Source organism: Cydia pomonella, chromosome 5 (assembly GCF_033807575.1).
Source record: "Cydia pomonella isolate Wapato2018A chromosome 5, ilCydPomo1, whole genome shotgun sequence".
NCBI lineage: Eukaryota > Metazoa > Arthropoda > Insecta > Lepidoptera > Tortricidae > Cydia > Cydia pomonella.
In genome coordinates this window covers 21226768-21254110 of record NC_084707.1, presented here as the reverse complement: position 1 = coordinate 21254110, position 27343 = coordinate 21226768, and the positions used below count along the sequence as shown (strand labels likewise).

The 27343-nt window shown below is 35.9% G+C and overlaps 3 protein-coding genes across 4 annotated transcripts in view; 1 reads left to right on the top strand and 2 right to left on the bottom strand.

The window, feature by feature from the left end:
* LOC133518075 (dual specificity calcium/calmodulin-dependent 3',5'-cyclic nucleotide phosphodiesterase 1) overlaps window positions 1–27343 on the top strand; it is a 298642-nt gene that overhangs the window by 45761 nt on the left and 225538 nt on the right. The gene's annotated exons all lie outside the window — the stretch shown is intronic.
* LOC133518080 (maltase A1-like) lies at window positions 14460–19327 on the bottom strand. Its single transcript, XM_061851654.1, has 9 exons — window positions 18708–19327; window positions 18249–18428; window positions 18010–18167; window positions 17342–17923; window positions 17156–17263; window positions 16916–17066; window positions 16507–16702; window positions 14850–14987; window positions 14460–14594 (listed from the first exon to the last, which is right to left on the bottom strand). The coding sequence occupies exons 1-9, from the start codon at window positions 18856–18858 to the stop codon at window positions 14525–14527; spliced, it is 1734 nt and encodes a 577-aa protein (XP_061707638.1). The 5' UTR covers window positions 18859–19327; the 3' UTR covers window positions 14460–14524.
* On the bottom strand, window positions 19466–26391 carry LOC133518076 (maltase A1-like). The gene is made up of 10 exons (XM_061851649.1): window positions 26180–26391; window positions 25443–25622; window positions 24851–25008; window positions 23617–23742; window positions 22679–23134; window positions 22326–22433; window positions 21951–22098; window positions 21186–21381; window positions 20268–20405; window positions 19466–19762 (listed from the first exon to the last, which is right to left on the bottom strand). The coding sequence occupies exons 1-10, from the start codon at window positions 26334–26336 to the stop codon at window positions 19606–19608; spliced, it is 1824 nt and encodes a 607-aa protein (XP_061707633.1). The 5' UTR covers window positions 26337–26391; the 3' UTR covers window positions 19466–19605.

Here is a 27343-nt window from a genome sequence, read left to right as displayed (position 1 = left end):
AGAGTAGCGCTACCTCGTTTCACGCAAAATAGGCACAATGGTTGTCGATTTGCGGAAAATGTCCAGAAGCACTAACTAACTAACTAACTAATCACAACCATAGATCACAAAGTAAATAGCGGCGCGCGCCGGAACAGAGAGTTCGCTCAGTACAAAGTGCCATTTTCGCCGCGTGCACACAGACGTGACATTTACAGGCGTTCTCGGGCACTCTCGGGCAGAGCTTAGTCGGGCTGTGCGTGCGTTGCTCACTTGACGTCCCCGCCGCTACGTAGGTACCTACTGTCATGTACGACAAAATGCAGTTTCTAAGGAATGTAAACATGATAAGATGTATGTATAAACGAATCGATGTATGTGTCTGTAAACTTATATTACCTACTCCTTTTTAAAATTCGAAATTAATACAAAAGCAACCCTAGTGAGTCGGGAAAGTTTAGCTATGTATTTTCAAGAACGGCGGGAACGGACTTTCTGTTTATTTTTTATTTTGTGCCTAGATATAGCTTATCGTATCGTAAGTATAAAGTTTCAGAGCAAGCTAGTCGTTTTAAAATTAGAGCGTAACTACGTTCGTATGGAGAACCGAACTTCCTGGGCACCCTTGAAGAAAATTTGTATTTTTATTTAAAAACCAGATATTAAAGGTAAACGTTTTTTTTATCTGAAAATTCGCTGCTAAAATACCTAAACTACCTATCCTTAAGCTCATGAGTTCATGACTTTCTCTCAAAGTGCACGATAAGTAAATGAAATCATTTAGATTTGGTTCTATGTCAGTGTATATTCGAAATGGCCTCTTAATATATGTATTTATAACTTTTGTTTACAAATAACAGTATATTGACGATCGATTATATATCTAGTCAAAAACATAGAAACCATTAGATTCACAAATCAAACCCGATAACACCTAAAGTAATCCATAACTAAATACAAAGCGCTAATCACCGATCGGCACACCAAAGAACTTCCATATTAGACAACTCTGTTATTGCCACAGCTAGACTACTCAAACGATCGCTTCCTGTTAGCCAATTTGTACGGCAGAACCAATCTTAACACATTCGCTGATATGTAAGTAACTCGCAAACCTTATTTGGACTCTCAACCTCCATGCTGTGTTATAATTATAACTTACAACTTTTAGTAGGGTAGCGTTTATTTCTAAAACTAGGTTTTATTCCCCGAGGCAAAAAGAAAGTGGTGTTATTAACCAATGAATGTGAAGTTATTATACCTAATTTTATAGCCAACGGGATGAAGATGCACTGTGACGGCAAGAGACATGTGAACATGAGTATGTGTTGTCTCAATTTATTAAAAAGTACTTTACATACATAAAAGTGTCGGACACAACGGGAATGTAACTAATCTCGAAGCGAATTGCTAAAACAGGGGCTGGAGTAAAAAAAGTTATGGATATCTAGGTTCAAGCTTGAGGCGAGTTAGCGCTAAGCTTTGGGAACAACAGCCAGTAGCAAACGGCTGGTTACATCAAAGCGGTAGTAATTACTCTATCATGCCCATGCAGTGGTAGTGACATCTGCTTAAACCAACGTTAATTAAATTTGTTGCTTTGTGCAGACACAACATTATTCGTTGTAAATATGTAGTTGATTCATAAGACATCGTTTCTGTTAGATTCTTCTGAACGAAACCTCCGAGTTTTTGAGATTTTATACTATGCTATGCTATGGGCGGAAACATATAGGAATATAGGGGCAAGCGTGGCTCCTGTACAAATTGTACAATGCCTTGAAGCTTTTATGCAGAATGTACAGCCACGGACTTTAATTGATGATCCATTGTGAGTTTACTTTACAATTGACATTTCATACCGTTAGTACCTATTGACAATATTATATATATTGTCAATAGGTACCAACGGTATGGTATATAAATAAGTATAAAGTCTATGACTACGTCGTCAAACAATAATATTTATAGAATTTGGTCGGGTTTAGGCAGATAACTTTAGGCTGCTAACTTCACATGCTTCACACCCGTCTGTGTAAAGACATAATTGAAGCTCCACCGATGATCAGTTAAGAATTTTGCTGTTTTTACCAACCAAAGACTATAGTGTTTTTACCAACGAAAGGTTGACTGGTAGAGAATGTTTCATGGCATTAAGTCCGCCTTTTGTACTATAAGGTTTTCTTTTGTGCAATAAAGATTAAATAAATAAAGACTTGTCACTGCACCAATATGCTGCGGCAAGTTCCAGTATGGCCCGTAATTATATCTAAACGAGCATTAAATAAATGCAAGTCACATCGCTTAGCTACTCGCCTGTCAGGTTGTATGCAAGTTATTCTTAAGCGTCGCGGCAAGTGCCCCCGCGGCACAGGTATTGTTGGGCGGTGTTTGACGTGATCCGTCACACTATTGTGCACCGCCGACTTGTTCTGATGCAAGCGAAGCGCAGTAAACTAGAAACAGTAGTCATACTGCAGAAGAACGAAAACATACTGTAATAGGTACCTATCTTTTTTCCTTTGTAATGTTCTCTCTTTATAGACTTTATTTTATGTCCGTGCCCAGGAATCTCTTAATTCAACATTGACCAGATTGCTAAAGTTTTTTAAACTTTCAGACAGAGGGTACAAAACTTTGTGGCGGCACGCTCGCATCAAATGTAGCTATTTGAGATCAATTTTAAATGCCCGCGTTCTATCTGATTAAAATAAGTTTCAAATTTTATTAATTTTTGAGCAGTAGTTGTTTATAGTTGTCAACAAGGTACTTTGTAAAAACTAGTTTTGATTAAAAAAAAAGTATATTTAACGATTTCAATTAATATAACTAATTTTGACTGTATTCATAGTGAAAAGCGTTTTAACTAAAAACTTTACTACTGCACTCGTACTTTTAAAAATACTCAGACACTAATTGACTATCAAATTGCAAGTCCCTCGTAATAACTAAGCAAAAGCGTCTGAGTTTGTAATGTCATAGTAAGTACCTACTCGTACTTATTTCATTTATATAAGATTTTATTTAACTTACAATGTTAATATAGTACGTTTGCATGTTCGGGTCGAATCTTGCAAGCTAAATTAGACCCACTTACTCGTACAATGGTAATGATGCGATTGAGCTGAAACACTTCATACATATTTTAGTTGGGCGACAATGCAATATTATGGTATCATCAAGGTGATCTGAAGGTGTACACAGAAGGTGGCCATAGGAAGCCTGTGATAAAACAATGCAACCTAATTGATTTTAGGTTTCTTAGAATTTTCTCGACGAATATCAATTGCCTGTTGACAGCAAAGTCCTCCTTCCTTCCTTGCCGTATCCGGCAATGGCGACCCCATCAACAATTCTTATCCGGATTATGAAATGCCCTTATGTGGCTCGCAAAACCAAACTTTGTTTTGAAGATGCGGTCACACGATGCGCAATGGAGTTGTCCAGTCGAGTTGCGGGTGTATGTGTAGGAGGGCTTAGGTCGCGTCTTGCGGATATGACCCCTTCATGTACCCGACTGGATTTCTGCAGGGGCACTTAGGCTACGATTCACTAGAGCTGCGTAGAAATCTAGGACTAGCATGCTTTATAGTTAAGGTTTTGAGGGGTAAGATAGATAGTGTTGGCCTCCTAGAAAGGTTTCTAAAACTTTCTGTACCTGATGCGTACTGTAGTAGACGGAGGCGACCGCCCCTACTGGCCATAGTGCGCACGCGTACTCGTCTGCGCCTGCACTCCCCCGTATTGCGTGCAACTGCGCTCGCTAACTCCTTACTCACGGCCCTACCAGAGTGTGATCTGTTTGCAACAGGGATAGGAAGGCTAATATCTGAGTGGAAGGGAATGCTTGAAAGGATGCACGACAGATATTCGTAGATGTAAGTTAGTTTTTAATTAATAAATAAGTAGTTTTTAAGTAATGAATCTACGTAACGCTTTGGCGTAAGCTGTAATGTTAATGTTAATGTTATAACTTGATTCAATAAATAAATGACGCTTAGCATCTAGGTCTTCCAGACGCTGCTGCTCAATTGAGCTACTTTCTTTTGAACACTAGAACGCCATTCCGATCTTTGCAATGCAATGCCCTCCCAGCAGTCAGTCGGTATCCCGCAAGCGACGAGGTGGCGTTTGAGAACGTCTTTATGTCGCAGGTATTGGCCCCCCTGCTTCCGCTTTCCACAAGAGAGCTCCGAGTAGAAAATTGCTTTGGGCAGTCTCTCATTCTCCATACGCACGACATGGCCACACCACCTTAGCTGATGCTTCATGATCAGTGCTTCCATACCAGGCATCCCGACGCGACGTAAAACTTCCGTGTTCGGTACCTTGTCTTGCCACTTTATACGTAGAATTGAGCGCAGACAACGTAGGTGGAAGGTGTCCAGTTTTTTCATATCTGATTTATAGCTGCACCACGTTTCTGAGGCATAAAGCAGAGTGGGTATGATGATAGCTTTGTAAACCATAATTTTTGTGGACAACTTCAAATCGTGCGACCTCCAAACACGGTTGCTGAGCTTGCCAAATGCAGCAGCTGCATTGGCTATGCGTGATGGTATTTCAGACGCTAAGGTGTTGTCATTGCGGAGTTGGCTTCCTAAGTACCTGAAGCGTGGCACTTCTTCAAGAGCTTTGTTATCCAGATTGATACTGGAGTATTCCATGTGACAGCCCCTAGGTGGTTGTACAAGAATTTGCGTTTTTTTTTTTGCGCTTTTTTTTTCTCTTCTTGGTACACAATCTACCTCGACTACTTACGACTCGCACTTGCCCTGCAAAACAAATCATATTTTTGTTTTTTATTAATAATATTTATGCTAATTGACTTACTGATTTAAAATTCTGTGTTCTGTTTTAGATACCCGATACTTTATTCACGTGTGGCATTTTGCCGCCCATTGCAACGACCGGTCTGACGGCCCCGATTGTACTATGTTGAACAAAATGCATTACATTACTTATTAAACTATGGCTTATAAGTCTTTTTTACCTTTGTTACATTTTTCTTGTAACCTGCTTAGATTAAGTGTCCTATCTGAGGAATTGTATTAAATCAATTTAATAAACTAAGCAAATTTGTTTTCTATGTATAGCTTTAACTAATGTTCGACTATCTACTGTATAACTATGTAACAAATTTCCAACCTAAATCGCAAATTGTGTTGGGAGATACTCGTTTTACCATTGTATAGCAAACTAATTCGTAGTTACGAACATCTACGCTGAACTTAAGTATGTCAGTCAACTATATAAATTATATTTCGTCACTTCATTTTTCAAATATAATTTTATATTAACGATGTAGTTTCCCTATTGCACAGGTAGCATCGCACACATTTAAGAGTAACTATTTTGATTAAAACTGTCAAAACAACCTTCCCCCACTTTCGCTTACCGCTTACACCGGTGCGGCAGCCACTTCGCTCTTCATTCTTTATTTGTCAAAATAAGAATTTAGCGGTGAATACAGAGCCAAGAAAAGTTACTTGGATTTAAAAAACATCATTATTAAAAAAAAACACATTATTTTGCAACTATTTCTTTGGTGAAAGATGCGCCTGAAATTGATGGTTCAGAATATCTAAAAACAACAATAGTTTCCAAAATTTTCGAGTTATTTATTTTCTGCTAAGAGCAGCCGCATTAAATTAAGCCCTTTTTAAAATAATTCAGAGTTCTTGTATGACTAAGACGTTGTGCCGACTCGCCTAACAAGCTTTTTATGTGTGAATGAATGCCTCATTAAAATTATCTTTGTTGTTATTATTGCGATTTTGGTCACGGTCTAGTGAAACCTGTTTTGGTGAATATATTTAATGATATTAAGAGACCGGCAGATAGTATCCTATTAAGGCATTAACATGCATTAAATATGTATATCTACTTATAAACGCTTAAGTGACCAATTAATCAACAAAGCATGTTTATCAAATGCAAAAATAGATACTTGGAAAATTACTGTTTATGGTTTTACAAAAATACGTAATAAACTAAAAATACATAGTAAATTGACGTACCTACTTATTTAAAAGGTTTTTGACATTTCCACCGACATAAATAACCAGATAAGTATTAAGGCCGAATTCGAACAATGATTAAAACACGTTTTTTTACTACTCCTCTACTGTTATCTGTCATTTATGCATTCATTAACACGAATATAAGAACATACATAAAAGATTTCAAGAAAAGTCTATATTGTCTATTCCTCATAAAAGCTCTTGTGCTTTTATACGCTATAACGTTACTGCGATTAATGACTACCAACAGTACCAACCTAACAAAACCAAAACGAATACAGTTTTAAACTAAGTGCATTGCTGCCAACTTACAAAATATTCATTTGGTTGCATAGTAAAAATAATTACTTCATAAGTCAGAAACACGCATGTGACACCCGTAATATAGCGACACCCATAGACTACGAAGACCGCTTAGCGTTGCTTGTTAGTCTCCGTAGGCTACGGTGGCCAAAATTGAGAAAAAACTGTCCATAAAATTAATTTAGCAAGTAGCAAGTACCAGGGCCTCATGAGTTACGAGGAGGTGTCGCTGACCGGCTGGCCGCGGCCCGGGGCGGGCCGGGCGCGTAACAAGGTATGCTCGCGCGTCTTGGCTATATACTTTTGCTGTAATTTGTTTACCTAAATTAAGATTTATTTTTGTTGACTCGTAGGAAAAATATTGTATGCAACGTTGCATAAGTAGGTCAAAAAATTCTCGTGGCGTATTCCTTTACAATGTTCGCCTACGCCTTCAGCTCCGGCTCACATTGTAACTCACGCCACTCGCCTTTTTTGACCCTTCTTATACAACTGTTGCATAAAATACTATTAAGATCTTGGAACGATAATTAAATAATCGATAACTTAACGACATGTCAAAATTGACGTTTATTTCGATTTCGCTGTGATCCCAATAATATCCATCTACGATATTTCTAACGTCAAAATGACATTGGTTGCCCGAATCGAGCTGCTTCTGTCAATTATACGACATACAAACGATATCTAAATGAGAACTTATCTAAACCAGAACTAATCGTATCTCATTCTTCGATTCGGGCCGTTTATGCATTCTGCAGTACAATGTATACTATAAAATAAAATACAAAATACTCTTTGTTGCTCACCTATATGGAAAAGAACATGACTTACAAATTAAGCACATAACTATGGAGTGTGGAATTAAGAGGAGTGACATCTCTTATGGTAGAACTGTTGCAAAAGTGTCCAGCTGTCAGCTATAAATAATAGTTCCAAATCCCTCCAGAGTAGCGCTAGAGTAGCTAAGAACCTAGGCGTTATTGTCGGAGTGAAGTGCGCTGTCTTCGTCAACAAGTCTTTCAGGTCGATCCTTCGCGTTTTCTGACCAAAAACAATTCGAAATGAAGACCTTTGAAGTATATGCCGGCAAACACCCATTGACGAAAATAATGCGACACGGAAATGGAGATGTATAGCACATTCTATTAGAAGAAGGGAAACGAATAATGCTACCATAGCTTTCGCGTGGAAACCGCCGGACGGAAGCCGTGGCTCCGGGCGTCCTGTACACTCTTGGCAACGGTCCGTCCTAAGAGAGCTACGAGCGGTCGGGTTGAGCTGGAGGGGGCCAGAAGGCGAGCTGAAGATAGGAAGGCGTGGCGCGAGCTTGTGAAGGCCCTTTGCATCTCTGGGGTGCTTTAGGACAACAACAACTTTTTGGTACATGAAGATTTCTTTCCTTACCTCCACCTTCCATACACATAATTTAAACTAATGGTAGAAAACAGGCGGTCTTATCGCTAAGGAGCAATCAAACTTAAACAAATCAACGTTGCTCCATACTAACGTAGTCCCCATTTTTCTCCTTGGGTAATGACAAGGAGAATAAAAAAAATACACATGTTAAAATTATAATTTTATACAATCTGATGCCTATATTAACTACTCGTAATATCCCTTGTATTTTTCGAGGTTTTTAGGGTTCCGTACCCAAAGGTAAAACGAGACCCTATTACTAAAACTCCGCTGTCCCTCCGTCCGTCTGTCACCAGGCTGTATCTCATGAACCGTGATAGCTAGACAGTTGAAATTTTCACAGATGATGTTTTTCTGTTGCCGCTATAACAACAAATACTAAAAAGTACGGAACCCTCGGTGAGCGAGTCCGACTCGCACTTGTCCGGTTTTTTATTTATTATTATATTATAACACTGAGGAGTGAATCCTAGCTATGGTTAATAATATGTACAGTCAGCATCAAAAGTAACGGATGAAACAACGCGCCAAAAGTATCTGATTTTCCGGATAACTTTTCCAAATATAGATAAATTTCTAAAATTCACGCTCGAAAGTATATCTTTTACAGTCTTTGTTGCTCTATATTAAAGACATCACTTTTTGTTAAGCTGTTACAGAATGATCCCCTACTTTTGATGCTGACTGTACATGAAAACAGTTGAACATGTTAATATCCAGAGAGGGAAAATGGGGACTATGTTTATATGGAGAAACAGTCGTCCACTTTCCTCATAATGCAGTTTTTATATCACAACCTTTAAGATGCGGGCAATAAAGAAACATTATTACACGTGCAATAAGAGAACAATGTGAAATTGTATAATAAGGTTAATTTAGTTAATTGGTGCTATCAAAGTGAATTTTTGCGGGCCGACCGTCTGGCCACCCAGATATTTATTGCAGACTATAAATAATTTTATTTCGTTTTAATTTAATTTGTTTTACAATTAAATTTAGAGTAGCTTCTACCCGCAACTTTGTATACGTAGAATGAAAACTCTTAGATAGATAGATAAAACTTTATTTGTTTCCACAACATACATGGTAAGTAGGTATAGACAAAAATAACATGCAGCTTAGAATTATTCTTAAAAACTAGTTTACAATTCTTGAAACAATAGAAATACAAAACCATGTGTCGTGGCAGAGAATAGGCGCTGGCTCAGCATGATGACGCGGCAAGCCACATCGCTGATATTCTGCCAGGACCTTACAAAAAACAAAAAGACTGTACAACACTTAATTCTTATTAATCTAACTTAATTATGCTCATGTTGTGTTGTGTGTGTAATGGCGTGTGCTTTTGTGTGTTCGATATAGTAGGTACATTATTGAGATTCAATTTTCATGTTACAATTTGACCCTAAGATTTTGTAAAATTTGAATTCAAATGAGACTACTTCATCTAGGGAGGGAGTTTCAGCCTCGAAGTTTTTGATGGTTTAAGAGGTGTAATCTTGATATTTAATTTTAAAATTGGATTTATTTTTTAAATGACGAATTGGGGGAGGAATGTTTTTCCAACATTTTGTTGCACGGTAGCGGAAACTCCCTCTAAAAGCAGCGGACTTGTGTTTAAGGACTTGTAGCACGGCTGCTCGTGCGCTCTTATGAAATATATCCTATTTATTTGTTTAATACTACGTCGGTGGCAAATAAGCATACGATCCGCTTGATGGTAAGCAGTCTCCTTAGCCTCTGTACGTCTGCAACTGCAGAGAGTTACATGCTCGTTGCCGACCCTAACACTCAGCACCCTCGTTGAGCTTTGGCAACCTTACTCACCGGCAGGAACACGACCTACTCATTTAGGTCAATATCTCCGTTACGTGGACGGGGTGGCTCCTAAAATGAGTGCGATAAAGACAACTGCAGCTTAGGCGAAATACCCTGCGCATAAATCTCAGAAATTGAGGTTTCGTTCTTTAGGAACGGAACGAACTTTTGGAAATGGAAAAAGAATAAAATTATCTGTGTGTGACTGTTTCATTTTTGCGTTTATTTTTGCCGATGTTTTATGCTAGACATCTGTTTACGGCGCATTTTTTGGGAAGTTTCAGCGCTGTTTGAAGTAATCTAGTTCTTATAAAAACCAGAATATTAAAAAATCCAGAGAAGAAAATGTAGAGAACGTTTTTATGGAAAGACGAGTGTAATGTTTAAAAGTTACATACTTACATAAAGTCACTAGAAAAGTTTTGCAATAGACAAATATGAAACAAAGAGGTGGCCTATCACATATACTTTATAAAACTATATTTCCATAGACAATGATTGGCTGGAAAATATTTACTTTCTTTTTAAATTTACTTATAAAAAAATCTTAAATTTGTATTAAATGAAAATGTTGTATAAAATATTTCGCACTCGCCGACGTTTTCAAAGTTTAAAACTATTTTTAATAAGTAAATTTAAAAATAAAGTAAATGTTTACCGCCCAAACATTATCTATGGAAATATAGTTTTAAAACATATATGTGATATGCCACCTCATTGTTTCATATTTGTCTATTGCAAAACTTATCTAGTGACCTACGTACAATGTTTAGAAACCTGTTATATTATGACTACTTTGCCGTAATATGATTATCATTCCTACCCGTATATATTTATACCATCATGCCAATCTCGCAACAACAGACACACACGTAAATAATATTACTTTTAAAAGCGTATTTTTCACTGCAAGAAGAAACACGGAGCGCTGCACAATTTAATTTAACAGCGGGTTTTGTTATTAAATAACGCGGAGGTGCGACCTCTGCTGGCATTTTCCAGTTTATCTCCTCGCAAAACATTTCATCTCGACTGTAAAATTCACTTTTGGAGAGGCTGACCCCTGGATCGATTAAAATATAATCAGAAAAAGCGGGAAGTTGTGTGCTGTATGTGGTCCGAGCGCTGGAGGCCTAGCATGCGTAGCTGACGTGCCAATCGTTAACGCTCTGAGGCGTAGCGTAAGTCAACTCTCTCTATCACACTACTCACACTAGCTAGACACAAAGCGTTGCGTTGTCGAAGCGATAGCGATTGTCGCCTTGGCTATAGGCCGGCTGTTCAGATTTATATAGATCATATCCATAACCTTTTCATAACAAGCTAATAGAATTCAAATCTCCCTCCAGGGGTATGGGAAGTAAGCCTTTCAACAATTTATTGGAGATTGTGGGCAGTGGGTATTGGCGTAATATATATAAGCCATATCAGCCGTAAACACGTGCATGTATTTGAGTTGCTAAAATGACGATGATAAAAACCAGGATTGATAAAATTCGCAACGACCTAGGTGCTTCGGAAGTTTGGGCATCAATAAAATGCAAAATATGCTTTTGGCAGGGTTGACAACGTATTCTTAAAAAATAATAATGATTGGGGCATTAAAATTCTAGAGTTGCAAGTACGGACCAAAAAGCATTGCTTAGAAATGCCTCTAACTTTGTGGATGAAATAATAATTATTTATTGAGGGTTGCTAGGAGCTGCTGGAATTTGGTGAACTCATTGTGGACAAGAAGAACGCGTTTAGAAGTGGATGAATTGAGCTAATAGACAGTGACTTGCTGTTGACATATATGAGGTCACATCAAAGAAATTATTATTTGTTTTGGACCCGGCTACATCCTTATACTACGTCCAAAAGAGGGGTATGGTCATCTCGCTTTGTGGGGATAGACACAGCACATCGGATGTCATTCCAGATCTAGAGCAGAGCCCAACTGGGGAAGTACCGCCACCTTAAAGAAAACCACAGCCAAAGAGTGTTGCGTTCCTGCCGGTGAATAAAGTTGCCATAGCTGAACGAAGGTGCGGGATGTCAGGGTCGGCAACACGCATGTAACTGCTTCCCATCAAGCAAGCCTTATGCTTGTTTGCCACCACTTTAGTATAAAAAAACTGAATTTGACACTATGAGGTGAAAGGTCTCCGGTTGAAGAATTTCATACAGTTTAAAGAGAAAGAGGATACACTTACAGTGGTTAATATAAGACCATGTGCCAGGCAGTTGTGAATGTATACCAGTTGTGGGTCAAAGTCGAGGCTGTTAAACTAGAACGTAGTACTTGACAGAGAGCTAAATGTTTTAGAAAAGTGTAATGGGAGCTTTTTATTTCTCTAGAGTTGGTTTCCACTTGACTTCAAAAATAAGTTTTTAATTAGACTTTTTTACTCGTATGCTCTGTAGGTTTAAAAGTAGATTATACGTTTTATAAATTTTGTACTCTTATAGCTTTATTATTAATATTTCATAAGAGCTGTTATTTGTGGAACTCAGTTTTGGCAGCCTTCAGATTTCAGGTGAACTTTTAATTAAGTTAAAATTTGTATTATATGTCTCGAACAAAAACAATTTGATTAATTAATAAAAAGCTATTCGATAAACAAATAGGCAGCAATCAGACTATCATAGGAATTATCATATATATGGGATCCTATATGAAAGCAATGCTACAATTATGATCATGTTGTTAATTAAATAGCAACAATTTTAACAAACTGGCGTGTATGATCATAATTAAAGGATTGCTTCTAAGTAGGATCCCATATATAAGATCATTTCTATGATAGTTTAATTGCAAATTTTGAAGATTTGTGTGATCATAGTCACTAGATTAAATATGTAACTTTCTTGTGACATTGCTATTTTTTCTTCATAAATTGCTAGAAAATGATAATGACAATGGTAATCAAAGGACACATGCTTTGTTTTGATAGTTCACAAAAGACCGCTGGATTGACAATCGCAACGTTTGCAACAAACGTACCGTTGTGTGCATTGCACAGCCGTGGCGGGCTCGATTGGACGGCTGTTAATGCATGAAATTCTGTTTAAGCTGCGTTGTTTATGCCTACACACTGTATTTTCGCAAATGGTATACTATACACCGTGTTTTTTTCCGTTAATTTCAAGGGTACGTTCCTGAGCTTAAATTAAGTAACTTTCTCAAAGACATTAACTCAATTTCGGAGAAAATCAATAATTTATTTTTATCTTATAAGGCCCTTACGAGCGTATACACTTGCCTTAGGGCCTGTTTACATATTGATTATTGTTTAGTACGATTTAATACATTTGCTACTAAACGTAAGTACTACCTCGGACGATCGATGTTTGAAATGTCAATGATATGTGATAGTTTTCAATTGTTTGGTTGAGTTAAATTAAATGTAATGCCTATGTTACAACAACGCTATTTGCAACATTTAATTACTTTTTATTAAAAATTCAAAACTAAAAAAAGAATTTTTTTTTTCTTGAAAATTACCCATGCCATTTAGTTTCCTTGGACGTACTCATGCACCGAAATTAACGGAATTCAATAAAAACACGGTGTATAAAAGAAAAACTTAAAAAGTGAAGCATGTAGCTACACCATTTAGTATTGTCGGTGTATTATATGTTAAATATGTCAATTTTTTATTAAAATTGATCTTTTTCTTCATAAATTGCTAGAAATAGATAATGACCATGTCAATCAAAGGGCACATCAAAACATATTTTGATAGCCCACAGAAGGCCACCGGATTTACAATCGCCAGTGTTGGCCGAACGTTAATTAGAATTGAACATATTAATAGAATTGAACGTTACGGTTTACGGTTCAATTTGTACTGGCTAGTTTTTAATATTTTCAATTCTAATTAACTTTCAGCCAACACCGACAATCGCATCGTTTACATTGTAACAAACATAGCTTTTTATGCATTGCACAGCCGTGGCGAGCTCGATTGGACGGCTGTTGATGTATGCAATTCTATTAGGGTCGCGTTGTTTATGTCTATACACTGGGCTGTATTTGCGCAAATGGTACTATACGAGTATAAGAAAAATTTAAATGAAGCATGTAGCTGTACTACTTAGTTGTATAGTGTTAGTGTATATAGAATACATAGTATGTACAATGGAATTTGTGAAATAACGTTTAATTTGCAAACTTCTTATTTACTTGGCTTAATCTTAAGCAGAAATATAGGTATAAAATATTATACATACTACATTTCTGTTCTCTTTCTGTGTGTGTAAAATAAAGTAATTTTGCATTTTTAATAATTCATAAATGAAAAACAATTGTTTTTGTTTTGTTTCCTTCAATTTTCAAACATTTATTTCAGTTTTACCTGGACGATGTAAGTCCATACAAAAAGAGAACCAGCAGTAATCTTAAATCCAAAGGTGTTGCAAATTCATTTATTGTAGAAGACAATTTACACAATACAGCAAACTTTAGGAAGTTCCAAATGGTTGTGACGGGTCGTTGAGTGATACTTACCCATGTTTTTGAGTTCTTCAGGTATTGGTAGTTTAAAAGGCCTCTTTATGTACATGCAGCTGCAAAACCAATGGCCATGTTAAGAATAAATTCCATTGATAATGCAAAGCAATTTTGCAGCTTGCTACCACAGCCCTCAACTCGCCGTACAATTAGACGATTCAAAATAACGATGCGTTTTAAATAATCGATTAGGATTTCCAGTTGAATTCCTGTCAGGATTTTACATTCCGGTACCATCCGCCTGTTTGATTGGTTTTCCATTTTGATTTACATTGAAATACGGAATAGGTCTGAATATTGGTTAATTATTTGTTGTTTATATGACATTAAATCATGATTGTTTGGATTCAAAACATGCATATAATCTTTTAAAATGAAGTCGAAGACGTATATATTTGTGTAGTTAAATAAAAGCCTTTGAATGTAAATAAACATTTTCTCGTTTATTTAAACTTAGTTATATTATAATCAAGTTCGCCTGAAGTATTCATGATTTAACTTTGACGACGAAAGACTCACTCCCGACCACTTCCACAGCAGTTGCCTCGAGCACGTCCCTGTAAAATACATATTTTTGTTGTTATTTGTAAAATACCTTTAAATGATTCCGTATTATTTTTAATCCCCTAAACCCCCAAGAAAATTAACAAATTTTAACAGAGAGTGTCATATTAAAATACTCGTTTACATATCTGTTAAATTATTGTTATAATTACGCAACAGCCAGATTTGCCAAATATTTCACTAATCCGTTGCAATTTTTTTAAACATTGATTTTGATTTCGAAGTTTTTATATTCATACTAAACTTACCCAGTATCCTTTGGTGATTGGATACTAGCGAGGACGACCTCCAATTCCCCGGTAACATTCTCGAAATAGCTTAAGTCAATAGTGTAAGATTCATCTCTGAAGTTGACGAGGATCACGTAGATCTCTCCATTGTACCACCTGTTGAGATAGTTATCGATAAAGTACTTGTGATAAATACTGAAGCAGGCTTAGTTTGTCAATGTCGAGCTTACTTTATATCTGAGGATATTCTTATGGAAAAGATAATGGCCCCCCATACAAACAGATGGCTTAGCAAATATCATATAGAGGTGTATAATCATAAAAAAACTATCATACACTTGCTATAATGCCACTTGGTATAACATTAATTGGCATAACGTAATTTTTATTATACGTTGTTTTTGGTATATTTAAATTAAATCTAAGTCTTAATGAAAATAATGCCTATTTAAATATATGTTTTATCTAGTATAAATACACATTGTATAATGCCTTTAGTTAATATTTTTTAAAACTAAATTTTTTATACAATTTCAATAACTTTAAAGACATATTGTATAGCACGTATTGACCCGTTGTTTGTAAAATAATTCTCCAGGGTCGCAGCTTTAACCTAACATAACTTACTTTTTAGTAGATATTCGATTCTGTGGGGATCGCAATTCTAACCTAACCTACTTTTAGTCAGACATCTATTCGGTTCTGCGAGATTGAAGTTTTAACCTAATCTAACAGACTTTACTCAGCATCTTAATATAATTATATCATATCACTAGATATAACTTATATGTTTTATAGTATGTGATAATTCATCATCATCATTGGCCTTTAGCATCAATTAAATGATGGTTTAAACAGCGCCCATAACATTGCGGCACTTACGTAAATGACTAGTAAGTCCAATTCGAAATAATTATAGCAGTGCACCCTATGACTATTTTATCAAGAATAACATTATCCATATCGTTGATTAGTTAATAAAAGTATACGATATATTACATTATTCCAAATAACGGTATATTTGAATATAATAATATATAAAAGTAATTATATAAGAATTAATGCACCCATCATATATTATAGACCTATCTTGTAGCTAGCGACACCTAAAAATTCATTTTGTGGAAGCCCGATGAGTTTATCTACTGTTGAAATGACCAATTCCAATTTAGGCAAAATATACATATGATGACCTTCCTGCACACATGCCTAAGTTCAACCTAAAGTGGGTGATAGACGTGCAAGTAAGTTCGCGAACTTATGGCTCGACCACCTTTTAATCTCGTTTGTTACCCTCAGTACGCGTACTTTAAACCCGCCGAATAACTTCGTTGGCGATTCGACATATTTGAAACTTTGCTCGAGACCTGCCTCCGCTCGCACGTCTGTCACCACCGCGAGCCGCGAGCAGCCATTTTCTCAAACAAAATTCCCTCTGTTGACAACATAGCGAAGGTCGACGCCGGTAAAACGCGTGAAGCTAAAATGAGCCAGCTCCAACGTGTCACCGACGTCGCGCCGAGTAAGTTCACGAACCTAAAAATTGCGTACTTTAAGTTCGTACGGCTATCACTAGCTTAAATAGAATTATGGTTCAGTTCGCCTGCCTCTGTTAATGACATTTATCGTTATTGGAACAAAAAATCGTTACATTATTTGAAATAGAGAAAAGTACCTTCGGAAAGCGAAGACATCTTCATTCAGCGCGGCTGACTCATATCTGCCGTATCTGAACGTGGGTTCGGTGCGAAGTTGTGCCAACGCCTTATATAAGTTCAAATGTGACCTCGTAATATCACGCTGAATTTCTACGTTCAAGTTTTCGTAGCCCTCAGCAACTGGCAGCCAAGTCTTATCTGCCGTCGAAAATCCTATCGAAAGATATTAAAACATTACATATATAAACAACAATTTATATTATCATTTTATCTCATATTTCGATTTGCCTCGACATGGATACCAAGAATAGGATATAGGGATTACAGTTCCGTTATCGTTACACAATATCTGTCTCAATATCTATTTGTTTTGTCTATCGTTTATTTTAAAGACACAGATTTCTGTAACTTTATGTATCGATATACCAGCATTTTTCTCTGAGCTCCACTGGAAAGGCGTCCTTTCGGGATCTCTTGACGCTTGCCAGTAATTGATGGGATCATCTGTGTTGCATCCACTTGGATCTACTGTGTCCTCCCAGCTGACGTAACCATCTACCATTCCAATTTCTTCACCCTGTTACAAAAGTTAAAGGATAAATAAAATGAAAATAATTCAATTCCAAATATTGTTATTAAAATCATGAATACATAACTATTTCTTACCATATAAGTCACGGCAACGCCTGGCAATAATAGAACAAGCATGTTCATTCCATCTACTACCTTCGGGCTGTATCTAGAAGCTACTCTATTATTGTCGTGATTACCCGTCTGCAATTTAACGATTCGTTATTTTTATTCCATTACACACAATTTTAAATGAAAAATTCAGATATCTGTCACACTTACCACCCAGTTAGCTAACTTATCAAGAGGTTTAAAGGTTAAAAATTTGTCAACAGCATACTTGATCTCAGCAGCAGTAGATTCACCGTTGACGTCAGAAATCAATGCAAAGTTAAATGGCATATGAGCTCCCTCACGGTCACCTTCGCCAAAGTACTTCATTGTTTTCTGAGGACTTGCGTAGATTTCAACCATCATTACTCTGGAAAAGTCATCTTTAGACTTATATTCTTCATAAACATCACGCCACTGGTAAACCATGTCGTAAGTTTCTTCTTGATCTGTTGTGTATATGTGGTTCAAGTAACTGTAACTTAGTGGGTCGTCCAAGCTGTTTCCTGAAATAGGTTCATCTGGGTATTTACCACCGAATTCTTCTTTGTCTACTTCAAACAGATGCGCAATGGCGTCAATTCTAAATCCAGCTACGCCTTTGTTAAACCAGAAACGAATGACATTTTTCATCTCCTCGACCACGTCAGGATTGCGGTAGTTGAAGTCTGGTTGACCGATGACAAATTGATGAAGGTAATATTTTCCTACTTCCTCCCTGTACTCCCAGGCACTTTTACGGAACACGCTAAGCTATAAAAAAATATTTCAATAGAGTTAGTACCTACTACATATAAAATTTAGAATATAAATGAATAGTTGAATAAATAAAATTGTACCCAATTGTTCGGCGGTTGCAGATCTCCATTTTCATCAACTATTCCGTCCTCCCAAACAAAGTAATCAAAATATTTCTCGTCACCCTGCAGGGCTTTTTCAAACCATTCACTTTCGTTACTGCCATGGTTAGGTACCAAGTCCAAAATGATTTTAATATCTGTAAACCAAATTCCCTGACAAAATATATGCTTTAAATCATTATTATTTATTTAGATGTGAATTATATTAGCGACAGTACCTAATTCATTCGCCTTGGCGATCAGTCTTTCAAAATCCTCCATAGTTCCATACTCATCGTGTACATCATAAAAGTCAGAGATGTCATACCCGAAGTCGTACATTGGGGACGAGAACATAGGCGAGAGCCAAGTTGCACCGACACCTATTTCCTTCAAATATTCCAGCTTAGAGGTAATTCCTGAAAAAGGGTCAATATGTATATTGCACACCACAAGCCTCATTGAGCTTACCTTGGGACTTTAGTCAATTTGTGTAATAATGTCATAGAATTTGACATATCTCACAGATGGTTTAGATGCCAGTGATATTCGATGTTTTCAAATTCGATTTAAATGATAAAATATGAACATTATTGATCAGCACAATAACTATCCATAAATAGACACAATAGACATAGTTTATAACTACAAAAAAGTAAGTAACGACAAACTGAATAATTTATTAATATTCCACTTACCATTTAAATCCCCAATGCCATCCCCATCACTATCCATGAAAGATCTCGGATATATCTGGTAGAAGATGGTTGTCTCCCACCATTCTTTCTCCCTCTCTGTGCCCCCCTGAGCTAGAACCAATAGTAAAGGCAAAAGAAACACCGACTTCATCTCGGCTTATTTTCTTTTAACTCTGTTACATCCAGTAAGTTCAAACTTTATATACTCTTTTGATATCTACTTCGTACAGATAAAGATTATTCTCAAGAGATTATTGAAACTATCAAGACACCTGCAGCCATGGGATTAAGTACATGTTTTGTATTTTTGTAAGCAATATTTGCGTGAGTATCACACAACTGAATTTTAGTTAAGTATTTTTTTTGCGCTGCAGATGAGAAATAAGACGAAAACTTACATCGATTAGTTAAAAAGATTTTGGTCGATTCTATTTTGTAACAAAATACTGTTATCTTATTTGTCATTGTTATTTGTAATACTTTTTTTGGAATTAAATAACTAAGCTTTGATTTGATTCCTTTAAGAGTAAAAAAACTTACTTAAATTTTGTCATTCTTAGTTTGAAATATAATAACAATAAAAAATAAGACAATAACAAACTGCACAACTTATTACATATTAAGCTCTATGCCACTAATTAATTCTTTTAAACAGGTAACTACATCGACCATTTAGATGAAAAGGAGAGAAGTTAAACTATGTTTTTTCCTATTATAATTAATATATTCTTTACTATACCATATTATATATTTGAAAATGAATAATAATAAAATTTAATTTATTCACACATGTTTATCTTATTAAGTACAAATGTTTTACTTATTTTATGGCATAATACGAGTAAGTATACACTTTTATACAATGATTGGACTGATTCAGCCAAGTAAAGTTAAATTACTAATTGTTAGTATTTGAATACAAATAAACTAGTAAATATACAAAGCACAATGAAACAATGCTCAGACTTTTCAGCTCCGCGGCACCACTGGTTTCTGCCTTCCACACAACAGCTTCATATCCAGCTAACGGGACTGAAGAGGCGGAGAAAACCTCTCTGAAATGATTAAAATGAGATTTTACATATATATCCGAAACTGTACAATTACAGGTATTTTTGTTGATATCGGATATAAAGAACATGTGACATAGGAAATTATTACCAGCAATAAGGAGTAAGATTATTAATACTTATCAGACTATCAAGAGCTACTTACAGCGCTTTGAGTGCTTATTGTGTATTATTCATACCTCGTGTTAACTGAAGAGTGGTCATGATATAATTATGTTTTGTTACACGGTTTTACTTGCAGTGACGTACAAAATTATTATGCTGATTATGCTGATAAGATGAAGTTTGAAAGGTGTTCAAACCAAATATCAACAAATCCAACTTTTGAGTTTTTTTTAACTCATTAGAAATTTTATAAAAAGGAAATAAAAGCACAGTCAGGAAGAAATCTCGTAAAAAAACTAAAAAGCAAAAGCGTTTACCAAATGTAAGACTAAGACTATCCTGCCTGCGATTCATACTTTGATCATTGAAAAAAATAAGCACCAACCCTTCGTTCTTATTCGAATCCACGCTCCTTATCACAACAGTGACGTCACCCTCGACGTTTTCAAAGTGTGTCAGGTTCACGTCGTGCGCCGTGTCTCGCATATTCACTACCACAAGGTAAACCTCTCCGTTGTACCACCTGTAAACATCGTTAGTGGTCACCATGCTATTCCAACCAATCGATATTGACCTTTATCGTCTTGCCCTAGAATTTCCTATTAGAACATTGGGTAGAGAATAACTTAAGTCATTTTGAAATATATACTTATATAAATCTTATCCAATTATGAGCTGACCTAAGAGCATTGTGATGGTAAATCTGAGTCAGGTAATATGATTAATAAATTAATTTCTTATGGGCAATAAATTTAAATGCCTACATAGTGAATTAACAAACTCTTATGGCCAATACTCGGTAGAAAACTAAGTATAAATAATTAATAGTAACTTTTACGCAAATCGACCTAGTCCAGCATTAAAGCTTGTATTGTGGGTACTAGGCGACAAAATAAATATAATAGATACCTACATATAAATAAATACTTAAATACATTCATGTTGTACAAATATCTGAGATAAACTCACAATTAAATGCTCTTAGAGTCATACAAAGATAAGTTGGCAGCCATTTTGATAGCCCAGACGGTGCAAGTATTAAGTTAACGTCATTTTTTCACAGAAGTTTGAAGTCAGGGCTATCAAAATTGCTGCCAACTTAGCTTAGTCTGACTCTACTAGGATTTCAACCCAAGAAATAAAGAGCACATTAATCTAACTGCGTGACACTAGGCTCCTAAAGAAATGAAATTATACTATATTACGTAATTATTAACGAAAATATACTATATTACGAAATTATTACGAAATTATACTATATTACGTAATTATTAACTAACAAATACATAAATGAAACAGTTACCTTTTAAAAGCGAAGACATCTTCGTTCAAAGCAAGTGATTCAAAGCGTCCATGTCGGAAGACTCTGTCCAGCCGTAGGTTTGCTAGGGCTTGGTAGTTCTTTAAATGTGACCTAGTGGCTGCCTTTTGGGCTTCCACGTTTAATGTTCTGTAGTTGCTGGCTACTGGCAACCAAGTTGTACTAGCGTTAGAAAAACCTGATGAAGACAAATTTACTAATTACAGACTCGTGAAAGATTAATTATTCGTACATACGCGCTAATTATGGTTCAAGAATAGAATATGTGTTGAAAAAGGGATAGTTTGATAACACACCGTCACAACGATAAGATCAGAGATTAACTTTGTGAACTATGCCAAAACACTTGGCAGAATGGTATAAAAAAACCATCATCACCGAAGGAGACTGTGGACTTCGTGAATAGCTCGTGGTACCGCGGCGTTTGGGCACGCCCAGTAGGACCTAGTCTAAAATCCACAGGAGAGGAAGAAAAACGAAAATACAGTAACGCCTGTGAGAAACGTCCCGCAATATTCATCCCTCTCATCATATTCGTCGACCGCATCATTTCCTTGGCTTCCACGATGAGACACTCAACACCCAATAACCAACGTGGACCTACACATCAACATACACCTGTTTAATTGACTCTTTATGTTCCATGTTTAACTTATTTTTCATTTGGATTAACAAATATTTTTGCCCCCAACATGAGTTAGACTGTATCTTTAATTATTTATACCTACGATATCTTATATCAAATACCTGCATTTGCCTGTGCATTCCATTGCATAGGTGTTCTTTCCGGATCTCTGGAATATCTCATGTAGTTTTCCGGATCGGTGTTACATCCAGCAGGATCAACTGTTTGTTCCCAGGTAACTTCACCATTCAAGAGGCCTATTTCTTCACCCTGTATTATAAAAACAGCATTAAAATGACTCCTTCATAAAGTTACGTCCCTTATTTCTTCACTACAAGTAAAAGCATCACCGAACTTATTTTCCTATTATATTACACGACAAACAAAACCTCCTCCCGCATTATTCTTCTAAATTCCCATTTATTACCTGACCAACAAAAACAAATAAAGCAGTACTTTCGCAGTAATAAGTATTAATAAAATTGTTAATTACTTACCATATAAGTAATTCCGACTCCAGGAAGAAGCAACACAATCATGTTTATGCCATCGACAAGTGTGGCTCCGTATCTACTTGCCATTCGATGGTTGTCGTGATTACCAACCTGAAATATCAAATTTCATAAGCAAAAAGAATCAAATTCATTTTATTGTCAACCAGGTGCTGCTTTAATAAAATACAACGTGCGAACGCAATCCCGGCTACTGTTTACAAATAATTCGACAATAGTTTTTTTTGTTATATTACATCGACGGTAAACAAGCATACGGTCCGCTTGATGGTTAGCGGTCACCGTAGTCTATGGACACCTGAAACTTGTAAATTTTTAGCGTAAATTCTGGTACATACCACCCAATTTGCATCTTTATCAAGAGGTTTATACGTCAAGAACTTATCAATAGCCCTTTTAATATCAGGAGCGGAGGAAGCTGCATTCACGTCAGTTATCAAATCAAAATTAAATGGCATCTGTGCACCGTTTCTTCCCCCTACTCCGAAATACTTCACAACATCCTGAATACTAGCGTATACTTCCGTCATCATGCTCCTTGACATGCCATCTTGGGCTTTAAACTCATCAAGAATATCTCTCCAATCATAGATAATGTAGTAAGTTTCGTTTTGGTTCTTAGTATAAATATGGTTTAACGAATCATGGTCATCTAATTCCACACCCACAGCTCCAGATAAGGGTTCGTCAGGATACTTTCCACCGAATTTTTCCTTGTCGACTTCAAATAAAGTGTTTGCTGCGTCTACTCTGAATCCAGCTACTCCTTTTCCTAGCCAATGACGGACAACATTCTAAAACGCAACAATAAAATATAACAATGTTTTTTAATTTAACCACTAAGTATCTTCCTTTATTTGTACGTAAGTACATTGTGTTTTTATTTGAATAACAATTAATATATTTATTTTGTAAATTTTTAGTTAACTAACTTCTATAAATAACGAGGTATTTACGTATATATTGCTTTTTGTTTCAGGTAAGCAGATAGATGTCAACTTAAGATGAGTTGGTTCAAAAGTCTCATTCTGTACAAGTAAGTATACATAGTTTGAAATTCTTGGAACGAATGGGCTTGGTAGTGCAATTTAAAGAACATTCCACAAGAGACAATTCCTGGTAGAAGCGGCGGCAATATAATAATATCTACATAATTAAAAATCTTAATAAAATTGAATATTCAACGGATAATATTCGTCAAAACGTTGGTGCACTTAGACCAATTCAAGAAGTCGAATAAGCCTGACTGTTTTAACTTTCAAAAAAGTTTACTCACGTTCATCTCTGCGACCAGCTCAGGGTTTCGGTAGTTAAGATCTGGCTGACCGATAACAAACTGATGTAAATAGTATTTTCCCGTTTCTGCTCTATACTCCCAGGCGCTTCCATGGAAATGGCTAAGCTGAACAAAAAAAAAAATCTTATTAATCAGGCAATCCAAATGTCGTATAAATCAATTACATTTGGCTTCATTCATTTAGCGAATATATTAAGTTGTATAAGGCGTCAAGATCATCAAATCAAAAGTCACTTAAAACAACTCATTTTTATACACCATCATCACCAATTAATCCCGACAGATTTAAAGGTGTATTCTTGACCGCATTTAGAGACTAAAATGTCATACAAAATTTTCTGGAATTATTTTAGATATAATGATAATTTTCGTGACAATTTGTTTCTGTTATAACTTAGTAAAAAAAGGACTTTCTGCTGTGACGCTGACGCTGCTACTATATGACTTGATTTAGACATACCTACTGACAGATAGGTATTAAAGTTTTATAGTAAACTCGTAATTTTTATCTGTAAATAAAAAATACTTATTCTTTGTATAGTGTTCGGTATCAAGGTGTTTTAAAATTTAATTTCGACAAAAAAATATTTTTTTCGGCTGATTCGGCCAATACCCATATGACATTTTTTGCTCTTTATGACCTCAGGAATGCGTTGTTAAAATCTGCTGGGTTTAATTCGCCCACTGTGTATATTATGGAAATAATAAATCAAATATAAGGTTTTGATCAAATGCAAGTTCCACGAAACAAATTTCACGGAAACTGGATTACATTTGCAAGGGCAGATTCGAATCGAAATCTTGCCTACACCAATTCTTGCAATAAGTTACAAAGCGGACGCCAGTCTCCCATGAGCCGTGGCAAAATGCCGGGTCAACACGAGGAAGATGATACTAGGACCAAAAATCTTACTACATTAAAGTTGCCTCGATATAATAAATCACGAAAACATCTTTTTTTATTAATTTCAGTTACATATCACAGCAAAACTATTTCAGTATAAAATATTTAAGTAGCGATATAAATAGCCAAGGGTTGTGATGAGCATTATTTTTAATAGAAGTATATTTTTAAAGTAATTGTAGTAAAACTTTAAAAAGCTCGATGGCATTAAATATTTTCTGTTGCAAGTTTCTCACGGCGCGACATATCTTTTGTTCCCTTCTGATTTGCTGGGTTTACGCCCCCTGATAAGCTAATCCGATTTCTTACCCAATTGTTGGGAGGTTGTAGGTTTCCATTCTCATCGATGACACCATCTTCCCAGACAAAATAGTTGTAGTACTTTGAATCGCCTTCCAGTGCTTTTTTGAACCATTCGCTTTCATTGGATGAATGGTTAGGTACAAGATCTAATACGACCTTGATTCCTAAGAAAACATTGCTGTATTATATTTTTTTGGTCTCTTAGATAAGTCATAAACATGTTATGTTGTTTATTACAATATTCATTTAATTATAATCATCGATAATGTTTTTTATGCAGAATTTTGGAATATCTATAAGTATTTGCTTGATAGTACATATCCTTTTACTTAAATATCAACTAAACATACACAAATGTCTCTGTTTGACCCAATGGTTGACTGGTAGAGAATGCGTTTTGACATTAAGTTCGCCATTTGTACATTTTTCTTTGTGTGCAATAAAGTTTAAATAAATAAATAAACTTAAACTATGGCACTAAAATCGTTTAAGCCCCATTTGCGCTGCAAAGTGTATGTCCAAAATAGCAAAATATAATACGCGTAACTCCGTGTGAACTGCGCAATGGTCGGCATATAATTTTAGTATGTACACATACCAAGTTCTGTAGCCCTTGCTGTGAGGGCTTCGAAGTCAGCCATAGTGCCATATTCATCATGAATTGCGTAGAAATCCGCGATGTCATAACCAAAGTCGTACATAGGCGACTGAAATATCGGCGACAGCCAAATGGCGCCAACTCCAAGTTCCTTAATGTATTCTAATTTTGATGTGATACCTAAAATGTAAAATGAAATATTGTAAGTTATTAAAAACGTGGACGATAGGTAATTTCAGATCTATAAAATATGCTTCTTACTATTTTTGGAACTTGTTAGGTATTTTTTTCTGCTTTAGATAGAAGGAATGCGTACTACATTGATGACTTACTTACACAATGGAGGCCAAAGCAAAATTATATTTAGATATCAAAATGATGCCATTTCGTTATCATTTGCTCGTACTTGTTCGCATATATACAGACGTGAGCGAGACACAGGGGCGAGTGTTAACAAAATAACATCGTGTTGACATAAATATGTAAGTTCAAACTGGCCTCACGCATAAAAATAAAATATATGAAAATTATTAAACTAGGACGATTTATTTATACTTCAGAATAAGTCCGTAGAATGATGTTCTGTTATAGTTCGAAAAAACAAAATGTAAGTAGTTAAGTAATAACATAAGTAGTTACACAATTGTCTTAGGTTTAGTGCCTGTAAAAATAGTTGTGTGGGAAAAAAAACTGGAATATAAAAACGTTATATGTTTGTATATTAAAATTAAACATACCATTAAGATCACCAATGCCATCACCATTGCTGTCAGCGTACGACCGAGGATAAATCTGGTAGAAAATGGTACTCTGCCACCAATCAACTTCACCCTCTTCAATGGGGTCACTAAAACTAAACGCTACCAAAAATGGCAGCAATAATACCACTTTCATGGTGTCCTAGAGCCAGTCTTAGTTACAATAAGATCCGTCACTCACTACTACTATCGAGTAAAATAAGACATATTTATATTATGGCTGAGTGCAATTATACCGCAATCTATTCTTTATCTTTCTTTGACACTTGAACCGAGTACCTACTTAGTAATTATCAAGAAAATTGTTGACGAGGATCTATACAGTTGTTGCTTACAATAGTACGTGTTGCATTTTTTTGGGAAGACGTTACTGACTCGCGCTGCGGCTATTGGGTTTTGGATTTGACATCGAACTTCAAACACGCTTTTGAGAACTATCGATTTACAAGAAATCATAACTTTGCAAATTGAACGACAGATTTGGTAAAATTTAAAATCAACTGCTTTTTTTTTTTTTTATACTACGTCGGTGGCAAACAAGCATACGGCCTGCCTGATGGTAAGCAGTCTCCGTAGCCTATGTATGTATGTGCTTGTGCGGCCAGCTTCATTTGTTACTGCATTAATCGCAAATTTATGCTAAATTGTTTTTTTTGTAATAATTCTGTATACGCTATATTAATCGTACTAGCTCTAGCGACTGGGTGTAGATGTGTTGTGATTATACCGAGCCATCACTTGTTTAGTGCATTTTGCTATTTCGAATGTCATTGTGAACAAATACTTTAATTTATACAATCTATAAGAATGTTTTTTTTTTTTGTTGTTTAAGGTGCAGTAAGTTCAGATCCTTCTCCGAACAGCTCGCTAAGGCCGTGCGTGCGTGAAACCGCGGATATCATTGTTTTTTTTTAACTAATAAAAGACTGAACGTGTAAACGCACTATACGCCTCAATTTAGTACCTAGTTATTAAAATATAACATCTCATTATTTCCGACCCCAACCATAAACATTACTCGTAACTAACCTATCGCAATAACCCCAACGCGTCTAATATAACTCTAAACCTAAAACTTCAGTTATGATTAAAATTTAATCACATTAAATACATACAATAAAGTTGCCATTATAAATCTCTAGA

What these genes read in the sequence shown, in the direction of transcription:
- LOC133518080 (XM_061851654.1), bottom strand. Translation starts at nt 18,858, where the DNA reads ATGAAGTCGGTGTTTCTTTTGCCTTTACTATTGGTTCTAGCTCAGGGG. An exon ending in CGCCAAGGCGAATGAATTAG is followed by an intron (nt 18,168 to 18,248) that starts GTACTGTCGCTA and finishes TTTGGTTTACAG; the next exon opens with ATATTAAAATCATTTTGGAC. An exon ending in ATAAGTTAGCTAACTGGGTG is followed by an intron (nt 17,264 to 17,341) that starts GTAAGTGTGACA and finishes GTTAAATTGCAG; the next exon opens with ACGGGTAATCACGACAATAA.
- LOC133518076 (XM_061851649.1), bottom strand. Translation starts at nt 26,336, where the DNA reads ATGAAAGTGGTATTATTGCTGCCATTTTTGGTAGCGTTTAGTTTTAGT. An exon ending in GAGTCGGAATTACTTATATG is followed by an intron (nt 22,099 to 22,325) that starts GTAAGTAATTAA and finishes TTTATAATACAG; the next exon opens with GGTGAAGAAATAGGCCTCTT. An exon ending in GAATGCACAGGCAAATGCAG is followed by an intron (nt 21,382 to 21,950) that starts GTATTTGATATA and finishes TGTCTTCATCAG; the next exon opens with GTTTTTCTAACGCTAGTACA.